Genomic DNA, 13,403 nt, shown 5'->3' on the forward strand with positions numbered 1-13,403 from the left:
ACCCCTCCTCCAGACAAATCTCCGGAAATCCATCATCGATGAATCAAGCACTGAGAGAAGAGAACTACAAAAAAATATATAATTTTTTCACAAATATATTTTATCAAAATTAATGTAAAAAAAAAAAATTGTACATAATATATTTTACATCCCCCTTTATAGAAATGTCTCCTTATAATATTATTAACTTGTAATTACTTTTAGGCTAATGACCTGGGATGTTGAAGCCTTTTATTCCAATAAAAAAAAAAAAAAAAAAAAAACACATTAGTTTTATACTAAGGACATGCAACATGCACAGGTATTTAATATTTAAACTGTGCCATGCAGCTAGTATGTGACTCGTGACTGCAATATTATTTTATTCAAAGAGTAAAACATTTAACATCAATTTTTTATGCATAATTACTACTAAATTTATCTTCAAATCTTGAGTTATACATTTTAGTATTTATACTATAAAAATTCTAAATGTATAATTAATCGATCAATTTTGTTTTTCTCTACGTACTTACTAATAATTTGAGTGCCACTGAAATGATGTCAAGAAACGGGGGAGCCGTGGAATGAACATATATGAAAAATTAAAGTAAAATTATTTTATCATAGATACAACTTTTTTGATTGAATTATTATATGTTCAATTTATTTGCTATTCTTCTTTATTAAATGGATACTATTAGTACGACTAAACACGATAGTGTACCTATCGAGCCACCCTGCAGGACACCCAGTTAATTAGATTAATCATTTAAATTTGTAATTGAAAAATTAGAACTAATTTAAATAATTTAATAATATAATAAAAGCACATAAATTACTTTACAATACGTAAAATTTTGCAAAATTCAAAAGTTTAATGGCGCCCTGCTGCTGATCAGTAACGGTTGGCAAAACCATGATCGGAAAATGGGAATTTAGTGTTTCCCAAAGTAACACTGTCTGAAAATTTGTTTTGATATATTTTTTTTGCGTGATAATCTTGTCTTTAAGAATTTTTAACCTTTTTAGATTAGTTACGAAATCAAACAAATTTGCGTCTTTATGAATTCCAAATAAATTTATTTATTTTATTATCTACACTAATTGGACATTGAACGTTAAACACTCACTTCGAAATGTATACTAAGCGATGACTGTTGTAAGTGATAATTTTGTCCTTTGGACAACTAATTTGTTATTCACTTACCCATTATATTGTTACTGAAAAATTATTAAATCATGTAAATTTATATGTTTACTATATTGTGTATTTTGTACTATCTATTTTTTACCAACAGTCTATACATTTTATTGTGAATGCAAATATTTTGGAATGGCATCATCGAGTCGAGGAATTCAAATTGGTTCTGCGTGGTTTCAACGCAAAATCAATCTAAGACCACAACACAGGGGCGTACATTTAGTAACAGAAGAAATTCTTAAACAAATACCAGAAATATCTCAATTCTCAGTTGGTTTATGTCACATACAAAGTGAGCATTCAAAATATTCTATACACGTCTTTGCTATTTTCTATAATACACACTATACATACATGAATTAATGATATATCCGCAGTAGGTACATCACAAATAATACAATTTAGTAATACATTTATAGTCAATATTAGGTTGAGAATTATGATATTTTAATTATTAATACATTATTTATATATAACATTTTGTATGATATTTATAGCAAAATACTTCTAAATAAGAGAATGTGATTTTTTATAAATTTTCCTATGCATATTAAGCACTCATGAAAATTGTTAATCAAATTATACGTGGTATTTTTAGTTTTTACTAAACTTAATTAACTTGATTAATGAATTGTATTACCTCTGTCATTTAAAGTTAGTTTTTCAACATTTATTCATAGCTCATATAATAATTTTTATACAAAGTCATAAAACATTTAAATTGTCTTTATTTGTTTATAATCATATAAGAACTAAATTTAAATGCTTACATTTAAAACTTTTATTTTTGTGTTTAAAATAATAGCTTTTATAGTTATTAGTTTCTTTATAGTAAATTAAAATAATTGTATGTTGCTTGATTTTTTAACCAATTAGAAAGCAGTCTGATTCACACTGAATTTTTGACTTTTTACATATCTTATATGATTTTTTTATCAGTAAAAATTCTGCTTACTCACTAAAATAGGAAGTAAAATATTAACGAATTTAAAATTTGTGTTATAAGGTATCGATTAGTATAGCAGACTCATGTCTGATTAACCAGAATAGAATTGAAAAACCATAAACAGAAAAATTAAGAAAGTTATTAAAATGATGGAAAATTTGAGTTAAAAAATTAGGGTTTTGTTTTAAAAATGAGTAAATATGGTTGACCTTTTTTATTTCTGTACATATTAAAAAAATTTTAATTAAAAATGAGAAACATTGATAGCATAGATCAGACACTAGTTTTATTCTGAAATAAACTAAAAATTAATTTTTACTTTTTTAGTTTTGCATACATCAGCTAGCCTTGCCATTAATGAAAGTTGGGATCCAAATGTTCGGTAAGAATATTATATACATATATTGTAAAATAAAATGGGAAGTAATAAATAAAAAGATATCCATTTTATTCATATTTTATTTAAAATTATTGTTCTGTAGAAAAATAGATACTAAACAAGTTTAATTATTTGTTTAGAGATGACATGGAGATGATGTTGAATAAAATTGTACCAGAAGTAAGTGTGATAAAATCTAATAGCCATTAAAGTTAAAATGAGTATTAAACTATTAAATATCAAAATTCCAAATATTAAACTAATACATTTCTTAGGGACTCAATAGCCTCCTATAGAATTTACTCTTCTACAGTAGAAAATGAATATTTAAAAAAAAAATTGAAATGATTGTGTTTTCCAGCTATATATTTTTTAATTGATTGTTTTTAGTCGGTTAAACTTAATCCATAGGAATTTGGCTACTTATCGAAAAATATTTTTCAGAAATTTACAGATTACAGTCATTTATTCAGATTAAGATAATTAGGATAAATTGTTTTATTACTATTAATGTTATTAAACTATAGTCTACAAAATTATAGCGTTAAAAATAATGAGCAACATAGGCCATAATAATAATATTTGAAATCATTATTCATTTTAAACAGGTATTTGGGATGAATACATATATTTAGTAAAAACTGTTTAGGTATAATTAACATTTTAATATTAGTATGTAATTCACATATTTATTAACTACTATGTTTGTTTTTCAGGGTTTACCTTATCGACATTCGTGTGAAGGACCAGATGACATGGTAAATAACTAAAAAAAATTTAATACGTTGACTGCCATGCGGCCACCAGCAGTCATTTATAATTTTTGTAATTTTATACTTTTGCGATCACCAGTAGCTGTAGTTGATCATTAGAATCACATGACCACTGGCGACCTTAACTGACTATGGTTTTTATATTGTTAACTATACTGTTATATTGTTATGGCACTACAATAATGCACCTAAAAAAGTGCTGTGGCGTAGCGGGAATCGTTACAAATCTTGTGATGTAATTAATTATTTAAAAAATGTATTTTATATTTTTAAACTTTTCGCAAATACATAGTATAATATACGAATTAGGAATGACACTGAAAATTTATTTTTCGTATGATTATGGCATATTGTGTGACTGTTAGAGGCCGCATGATGTTCAACATATTAAATTACAAGTTTTTTATAATAAACAGGTTTCTTTATTTTATTAAAATAGTTAATAAATAGTAATTATTATTTTTAGCCAGCCCACGTAAAAGCATGTTTTCTCGGTTCATCAATAACAATACCCATTACTGAAGGAAAATTGAATCTTGGCACATGGCAAGGTATTTGGCTATGTGAACATCGAAATCAAGCTGGTAGTCGAAAGCTAGTAATTACATTAAATGGATCACCAAATTCATCTGCAAGTGATTGTAATCGGTCACCAATGTCTCCGTCCTCGCCTATGGCTTCATTAAGCAGTTAGGCACATCAAATATATTCACAGAAGGATGTTATTTATAGACATCACATTAAACATTAAATTAGTTACAACTGTTTGCCGCTGCCTCTAGTCATATATAAGCACTTTTATAACAAACATTATTGTATCCAATCATGATTAGTTTATTCAATATTTCAATCAAGTGCATTATAAAAGTAACAACACATTCCAGAAAAAAAAAACATGAAAGTATATAATATATATATTATTATTTATAAGATATTATACAATAAAATTAAAATATAGTGAAAATACATAAATGACATATTGTTACCTTTTAAAATATTTACCATTTATTAAATAAGTCACGCTTACAATAATACAAAAATTAACACAATATTAATTCAATAATTTCTTAAATGTTTATTTATGTAATTATGTATTTTTTTTTTTTTTTTGTTACTTAGTCATGATTTACTTTAATTTTGTACTCTCTTTATTTAATTTTTTTTCCAACCGTATATGTAATAATGTTATTTAATATACAAAGCATGTATACAGTGACAGTGTGATGCATTGTATAATACTTTTTGTACAAAAATTAAGCTATGGTATTTTATAAATGTTGTAACATACATTTGATTAACTAAATCATTTTAAACGTCCGTTTTAGATAAATATAAATATCTTGATTACAATAAAAAATAATTGCTTATTTGAAAAAAATTTAAAAATTTAATTGTAATTGTTTTGTTTTATTTACAAAATTAATTTGTGGAAGTGTATACATAATATTTATCACAGAATAGTATAATAGTAACAAACTTAAAGACAAACATTTACTTGATTAGTATATAGTTTATTCAATAGTGTAAAAAATAGTGAACAAACAAAAACATTTATATAAAGAAAATACCCAATTCATAGTGTTGGTGATATAAATAATTTAAAAGAGCTAAATCATAATGTTACCCAATTTTTAGTTAATGATAACTTAACACATAATAACTTTTTTTATATCATAAATATAAAAAATATTAATTGAAAACAATTATATAAATTAATGGTTAATTAAAAATAGTGGACAATAATGGTAATATTAAACAGTATTACATGCTTTAAATTGATTGAGAATTCACAGAAATACCTAAAAATTCTTTATTTGCTAAATGTATTCGTTAAATTTACTTTTTCTACTTATAACAACATATAGTTATTAACAATAAATAAACATCTATAAACTGAAAAAAATGACATAAAAATATGGTCTTTTTTGAGTAATTTATATAAAATTAACTAACAGAGTAATTAAATCAATTGTGTTTGATATCAATTATCATAATTTTAGTTTTGTACAATTAGGTATGGTTAATTATAATTTATCGGTCATATGCATGGTTATATTACTTAATACAAATCCAAAGATACCTAGTTCATTGAAAACTAAACTAATGATGAATATAAAAGGGTGCTTGAAGCAGAAAAAATTGGAAGAAAGAAGAATTTAGAATACCAGCAAGAACACTGTATACCAAAATTAAAAATACAAGAGAAACTTATCTGAATTTTTCTAGTTATCGCAAAAGAAAAAGAGATATTGGATTTTCTAACATAAAAGAATGCTTAGTTAAAAGTTTTAAATAATGTAAAAATGATAATGTCATTATGGGGTCATATTTGAAAGAAAAAGAATATTTTGATAAACCATTATGAGGTGTTCACCTCCTAATTCAAAGCTAGTAAGTAAAGGATGACTAAAGAATTTTATAAAATAGTAAAAATTTGAGGAACTGGTTATTGCTTAAGAAAATATGTTTCTTCATTATTGAATTAAATAAAAGTATGATCTCAGATATAGTGATTTCCATTTGTAGAAAGTTGTGTATATTAATTAAAAATCATAATACCCCAATTAAATATATATTTAAAAAATAATATAGATATTAAATCTTTGGAACATGTTATTAAAAGTAATAGGAACACTTAGAGTTAATACATTTTAATTTTTATCACCTAATCGTTTATAACCTATAGCTACTTATTATATTTATAAGAAAAAAATATTTTTTTTTTATTACATTATCAAATAAATTTATAAAAACATTATTTGTTGGTTTTCTTCCTTGTTTAACCAACAGTAAAGGAGGCTCTGAATAATTTGTTTGTTAATGTAATCAAGAATTCAAAATAAGCTGCTTTGTAAGAATCATTTTTAAAGCACCATGTTATAATGAATTATGCTCATAAACTTAAAAATTGTAACACAATAATTTAAAATATTTTTTTCTTAAACATAAATTTCAATAAAGAACTTAATATGATATTGAAGTGAAGAAATAAGCTCAATATATTTTACTTAAAAAAACAGTCACTGTGCAACATTTGTTTTGGTGTCTAGAACTGCTAGATCAATTACTGATTTTGATTTTTTGACAGTATAATTATCCTAAATAATAAAACATGTATTAATTTCAAAAAATAATTTTATATATATGTAAGTCATTATTCCTTTAAATTGTACGGCATTGTATTTTTTTTGACCATCTATCATACACTTTGTCAGAGAGCTAGCTGTTAGGAGTATAATTTCTGGTGTGTTCATCAAATTCTTTTTTTTTATTGTTTCTTAAGTTTAAAAAAAAATGAGTAGTCCCAAATTTCAAGGCACTTAAAAATGCGGGATTGAAGAAAGTTACCCTTTTTTCATTAGGCCTCACTGGTGGGTGACAACTGCTCGACTAATTTTTTTAAGTTTAAAACATAATATTTTGATTTAAATACTGTTTTAAATAAACTAATATTACATTTTAAAAATGTATGTGGCCAAAACCAAAAGTTCTAGTTTTTGTCTTGAAGGAAAATGCAGTAAAATAGTTAAATAGGTGGAAAAAAAATTCTTAATTATTGATATACTCACGTTTATTTTCAAATGTTCAGACATTTTTTCTGGCATAGATTGTGTAGTTATTAATTGAAGTTTAGCCGATTTATCTACATTAACTCCAATGTACATTAAAATCTCTGTAAGTTTTTGTGGATACTCAAAATGTCCTAAGAATTAACAATGCATTTAATACAAGATTTTATTGAGATTGATTTGTGTATCATTAAAATAATATTGTTTAAAATTAATTTTACCTGAAACAATATTGGTCAGATCAATATTTTCTATTCTATCACTAACTGATTGAATAGCTTGAAGACCAGCTACTCCATTTGCGTGCATAGAAAGTGTTCTATACAGAAATTTTAGGAACCAATCACTCCTAAAATTTAAATTAAGGTAAAAATAAGTATCATATTATTATTACTTATTTTATAATTACTACTGATTGACTTAAATATTAAATATACCTGCAATATGCATTCACCACTCTTCCAGCCACAATCTCTGAAATTTTGTTCCAATCTGAAGAATTTCTAGTACACGGAGTGCCTATTAAGATAGCATCTTGGACAATACCTTGACATTTTTCTCTCTGAGACATTTCCTAAAATAGAATAATTTGTAAATCACATATTACATTTTATTATAAATAATGAATACTTACTCGTAAACAATAATAGATAACTCGAGCTCCAAGGCTATAACCAATCAATGTTACTGGACGATTACCATGACTATGTGAAAGTAGAGTTTCAGCTAATTGTTTTCCAACTTGTGCTGATCGTCGACAACACACACCCCATGGATTATCAATGACAGAAGCCAATCCTAAAAGTCCTGCAGGCCATGCAATAGCTGCCATCAGACCTGAGAGTACAGTGTACTTCAGAGATTCTTGAACAGCTACAGAAACAGCAAAACTAAAAAAGTATTCCATAGCTTTTCCAAACTCTAACAGATAAGATGATTCATATCGTAGGTAATACTGTTCTGGACTGTCCTAAAAAATTAAGTTTAATTTAATTGATAAATTAAAAAGTTATTCTCGACATATTTGTAAAATGTGTTTGTGACTCTGAATAGTATGTAAATAAGTACTTTAAAATTAATGGCAAATAAATTTATGTTAGAAATACATATTATAGAATTTTATACATTTAATTAAATTATTTTTACTTTGAACAGTAAAATGGTTATGTATAATGTGTACTAAATTACCCAAATATGTCCTGTTTTAAGTATTTAAAAAAAAGAAAAGAATTTAAGTACACACTATATAAAACAAAAAATTTATTTTTTACTTATTGATCAGTTATTTTGAACTAAAGAAGGGAAAATCCAATTAAATATGGATGGACTTTGATCAAAAACTAATTAAGAACTTATAAATTATTATAGTATTTTATCATTATAAATTTAATTACATAATAGCTGGTACTCAATATATATTTTTTAGTAAATAAGAATATTATGTTTATTAATTTGTTTGGGGAATTTTTGCCTTTGATTAATTTAGATGATGGTCCCAATGTGAGTCAAATAAGCGGCAACGACCATACGTCCTATTTGTATCTAACAATAATGCACTTTTTTCATATGGAATTGTGCTAAAAATGTATTTCTTGAAATTTAATATTATTGATACTATAGAACTATAAAGAGAATTTTTTTTAGAAATACATTTTCAAGATATGAGACTAGGCCTGCGCGGTTATAAAAATTAATTGATTATCCAAATAATTAAGAGAACGCCACACCCGCATGTGTTGTCTCCGTCTTACAAATGTATAACATAGCAAAATCTGTTTAGCGCGGGACAACTTTACTCCCTTTGTATTTATAGTAGAATTACTAAAATTCCACAACACATAGGTAAGAACTTTATCTGTGTCATAGCGTTGTTATTTTTTTGATAACATAAATATAATTAAAGTTATAAGCTTAAGAAAATACATTTATTTTTTAATTAAATTACTTAAAATGATTGGTTTGTGCTATCAAAAAAGTAACAACGCTATGAAACAGATAAAGTTCTTACCTATGCGTTGTGAAATTTTGAAAATTCTATTATAAATATTGAGGGAGAAAAGTTGTCCCGTGCTAAACAGATTTTGCTATGTTATATGTTTGTAAGACGGAGACAACACATGCGGGGGTGGCGTCCTCTTAATCAGTTATATCGGTGATATTACAATAGTTTAAAACCCCGATTAATTGCTTTTACAATTAAATCGATTAATATCAATCAATTATTAATTGATTAGTCAATAATCAATTAATTTGAATAAATGATTATAAATTTCATAAGTTATCATACATTTATCAGGTTAATCAACTTAAAACTGAAGCCGCTAAAATATATGTAGAAGGTATAACTTTAGTTGTATCAAATAATTAAAATGTTGGTTATATTATTTCTTAGCAAATGATTATAAGAGATTTATGATATTTCAATTTTAGGTAGTTCTATAATAGTCCTATATCTACACTACTTTTTTAAACAGTTCCTTTGTTTTTCTTTTATTTATAATATATATGATATTACTTAATATGTTTTAATAGTTTCTTATTTATTTTAGAGTTTTTTTTAAATGTTTTATAATTTACAAGTGTTACATGTATAAGTGTTTTGTCATGTACAATCAGTAAACAGAGTATAATAAATAAAGATAATAATAAAAATTGTAATTTTGACTATCCAATATCCATTATATTAGGGTAATATAATTTAGATTTATTACCATATTATTTATTTTTGAATTAATCGGCTATTTAGCTCAATTGTTGAATTATGAAATTAACGTATTATTTAGAAATCGATTAATGAATTAATTTAATGATTAATAGGATGTCCGATTAACTGGTAAAATCAATTAAAACCTATAATATTGATAATTGATTGTAACAAAAAATAATAATCGCGCAGGCCTATATGAGATATTTAAGGAAAACGACCTAATTATGATATTTATTAAATAAATGCGTAAGTTATAATGGATTTATACTCGAAGATATTCCCAAGGTTGACAATAGCTGGTTTCAATATCATCATTTAACCATCCAGATATTACAATAGTTATATGTAAGTGAATATCTCCAGTTTCTGTTTCTGTTGACAGTTTACGAAATTGAAACTCTTCTATATCCCCAACTCTTTTATGCATTTTATATCCTGAAATATATAAATACAGCTTCAGTATATACATAATTTAAACTATTTTCATAATTTTCATAATTTTTTTTGTTTTTACTTATCATTACCAGTTAAACTAGCTCCTGCAACACCAAAAAGTGATCCGACAATAGCTGTACCACCTACTGTTCCTATAGCTCCGACAACAGATGTTCCTATGATACCAGATAATCCAGCACCAATAAGAGGAGCAGCCAATCCACCAGTTAAACCAAGGAGAATTCCACCACCAACTGATGCAAATCCAATCATTGCATAACGTTTAGTCTTAGATATACGAATACGACGAGCAGCATCAACCTGTTCTTGTCTTAATTTGAAAATGGCATAAGGACAGTTCATTATATTTAAATAAATAAGCTGAAAAATACTTACTCAGTTTGAACTGGTAGAAAATTTGATAAACAATTTACAACACTTAATTCAAAATTATCTACTACACTTAAATCAAGATCAAATACACGAGTAACATATAATATAAGGACTCTCCAACGAGCATCATAGATACCTAGAAAATAAAACGATGATTATATGTTTTTATATCATTAAATGTAATTAATATGATACAGAAAAAATTGACGATTTTACAAAAGAAGCAATTTAAGTTACAGTACTAATAATTCTTTTTTAATAATTTTAAATTATTCATAAAATTATAAAAAAAATTATTTATTTTATGTTGCTCACATAAATTTAAAAAAAAATTGAACAATTATTTTTTTTTTATTTTTTTTTATGAAAATTAAAACATTTCATTTTCAAACAAATCCTAATATAAATAGCAATTCAAAAATACTTTGATACTTACCTACCTTAAATCCTTTTGTTTGCATTTAAAATATTTTATTTTATAGATATAATTGTTTTATAATAAAAATAGTTCAAAAAATAAATAATATTAAATAAATTTTACCATTTGAAATGGCCAGCAATAGAAGGTCTTGTACAATAATCATCATGCCTTCTTTAAGTACTTCTTCTTTTTTTAGAGCTCTAACATATACTTTGGCATCTAAGGGAAGTTCACAATTGGCCATCTCTCGCATAGTAGGTAGTTGTAACATTAGTTTTAAATGATTACATATCATACGTAAACAGTTCAGCTTAAAATCTACATGTGCTGGATATTTATACAGGCAACTTAATGAAGTTGCACATAATGCACAATATGAAAATCGTCCTGTTTGAGACAGACATTCAGCTAAATTTTTAGTGTTCAAGGAATCTGTAATTCAAAATAAATTAGCAATTAAAATAAACTTCACAAATTATTCAATATAACTATAAGGCTTAAGCCATTATAATTGTATTTCTTTGCAACAGTAAAAAGTTGTATTATTTTAGGGGCTGGAAATAAATCTTTATTACACAGTTACACTGGCAAAATTATGTCAAATTTACAGTATAAGATTAGTTATTCACATATGTAAAATATAAAATAAAAACTGTTGCAGTTAAATTAACTTAACTTTTAAATTATTTTTTTACTCAAAATTATACAATTCACTGAAATAATCTAAAATAAGCAACAAAACACTTGAAATATTTTAAGTCAAAAATAGTTCTAGAATTAGAATAGGTAAAACTACGTATTTTCTTAAAATTCGCTTGATTTACTTGTTACCATAAGATTGCTAAATACTAAACACTAGATATGAAAACGTACTATTTATACAACTATACAAGGTATAATAAATAGAACTGACTTTGGAATGACTTTTGTTCAAATTAATATTTTTTTTCTTTAAGTGACCTAAGTACTACATGTATAATACATTTTTTATGTATATTTTTTAGTACTGAAGATAAAAAAAATTTGGATGAATTCAAAATAGCCTAATTGTGAATTTGATTATAAGAATAATTTTGATGGTAGGATTTATCTAAGTCAAATAGTTTATTTTTTATAAATATTGTTTGGTTAAATTAATTTGAAATGTAACAATTTTTAAAAAAATTTGATTTTTGAGAATTTGCTGATATGAGCGTATTTCTTAAATTATTAATTGATCGTATAATATTAACAATTTTTATCATACGTTTAACTAGCATACATTTTTTTTTCAGGTCTTTCTGTTACATTCTGTATATGTTATACATATAACTAATCAATAATCATACATATGGACAAGCCTTAGTATATAATGATATTTCACCTACTGGGTATTTTAATTAAATAATAATTATTATTATTGTTATTATTTATAATATTTAAAGAAAATTGTAGTATAAAGATTAAAAGGGAATTTTAGATTATCCACCATCAATGGTGGTAATAAGTAGTTTAATACATACAATTTTTACTACCAAAAGATGTGGGAAAAAGTAAAAAAAAAAAAGTATTTTACTAAAAATAAAACACAATACCTTTTCAGTATGCATGAATAAATTAGAAATAATATATAAATACCTATATAAATTATTATTTTAAACTTCTATACTTCTACACATACAATATTTTTAGTGAATAATACCAATATTATTTTTGTAGTTAATAACTTATCTACCATATGTGAATAAGTACAATAAACAGGGGCATTTTTAAAAATACACCTGTCCGCAAGAATGACTTATATCTACATAATGCATGTATAATCTGAATGTTTTAATCATCATTTATTGGGAATTCTCTGAGGCGTAGTAGAAGTGATATTAGTAGGCAGTATTTTCCTTAATCGAAAATCTTTTTGTTTACCTTTAATATGCTGAGAGGCTTTATCGTATTTATCCATTGTGTAGGTTTAAATTAGGTAACACACAATAATGACAGTATAACTCAGTGTAAAAAATGGCCGTAACAAATTACGTTGAACAAATTTTAAGACGAAATAAAAAATTTAAAAAAAACTGGTAAACTGGCGATTGTACAACAGAAGTACTTCTGAGTACTAACACTGACAAACAACTAACAATCAAGCTAACAAGTGACTACTGACTAATGACTACTGAGTAGTGAGTACTGACTGCTAGTGTTGTGCAACTGCCAACTTGTATCAGAATCAGATAACTAGGAAAGTAGGAAAAGCTATTTATTTCCTCAGTTCCGAAGCTTCACGGTGACAGCTGAGCTGAATTATTTTCAAACCTTGAATTTTTAGTTTTTACGGTAAGTGTGATAAGAAAGTCTGAAATTATCACAGAACAATAATAAAGATAAAAAAACGTGGTTGTTGCTCAGTGTTGAATGCTGATAAGGTAATATTATGATTTATGAATAGGTAACAGGCGCCATAATAATATATAATTCAAGTGGTCTGTGGGTGTGTGTTTGATCTTTGATCAATGGTGGTATGATGGTCGAGGGACAACGCAGATATACTAAATAGTAAATATACAATTTTATTATCACTATCGACGATATTCAAAGATCAATTAAATTGAATTAAATTA

The 13,403-nt window shown here is 25.2% G+C and overlaps 2 protein-coding genes across 4 annotated transcripts; one reads left to right on the top strand and one right to left on the bottom strand.

The window, feature by feature from the left end:
- The first annotated feature begins 981 nt into the window (after positions 1 to 981).
- Positions 982 to 4,672, top strand: LOC107162802 (uncharacterized). Its single transcript, XM_015509844.2, has 6 exons — positions 982 to 1,141; positions 1,281 to 1,475; positions 2,457 to 2,511; positions 2,649 to 2,688; positions 3,225 to 3,266; positions 3,748 to 4,672. Exons 2-6 carry the CDS (start codon positions 1,316 to 1,318, stop codon positions 3,973 to 3,975), a joined length of 525 nt encoding a protein of 174 aa, XP_015365330.1. The 5' UTR covers positions 982 to 1,141; positions 1,281 to 1,315; the 3' UTR covers positions 3,976 to 4,672.
- LOC107162819 (transmembrane and coiled-coil domain-containing protein 4-like) lies at positions 3,959 to 13,131 on the bottom strand. 3 transcript variants are annotated; one of them, XM_015509864.2, is made up of 11 exons: positions 12,978 to 13,131; positions 10,927 to 11,238; positions 10,822 to 10,833; positions 10,389 to 10,521; positions 10,082 to 10,323; positions 9,826 to 9,992; positions 7,485 to 7,820; positions 7,288 to 7,424; positions 7,072 to 7,199; positions 6,851 to 6,984; positions 3,959 to 6,379 (listed from the first exon to the last, which is right to left on the bottom strand). In XM_015509864.2, exons 2-11 carry the CDS (start codon positions 11,099 to 11,101, stop codon positions 6,302 to 6,304), a joined length of 1,542 nt encoding a protein of 513 aa, XP_015365350.1. In that variant the 5' UTR covers positions 11,102 to 11,238; positions 12,978 to 13,131; the 3' UTR covers positions 3,959 to 6,301. The 3 variants fall into 3 exon arrangements, with proteins under 3 accessions (XP_015365350.1, XP_015365348.1, XP_015365349.1); XM_015509862.2 differs by having other exon boundaries at positions 12,709 to 13,113; XM_015509863.2 differs by lacking the exon at positions 10,822 to 10,833 and having other exon boundaries at positions 12,709 to 13,112.
- Positions 13,132 to 13,403: the final 272 nt, after the last annotated feature.

The sequence above is a fragment of the Diuraphis noxia genome, unplaced genomic scaffold (assembly GCF_037042655.1).
Source record: "Diuraphis noxia isolate RWA-SAM2 unplaced genomic scaffold, SU_Dnox_SAM2 contig0004, whole genome shotgun sequence".
Classification (NCBI taxonomy): domain Eukaryota; kingdom Metazoa; phylum Arthropoda; class Insecta; order Hemiptera; family Aphididae; genus Diuraphis; species Diuraphis noxia.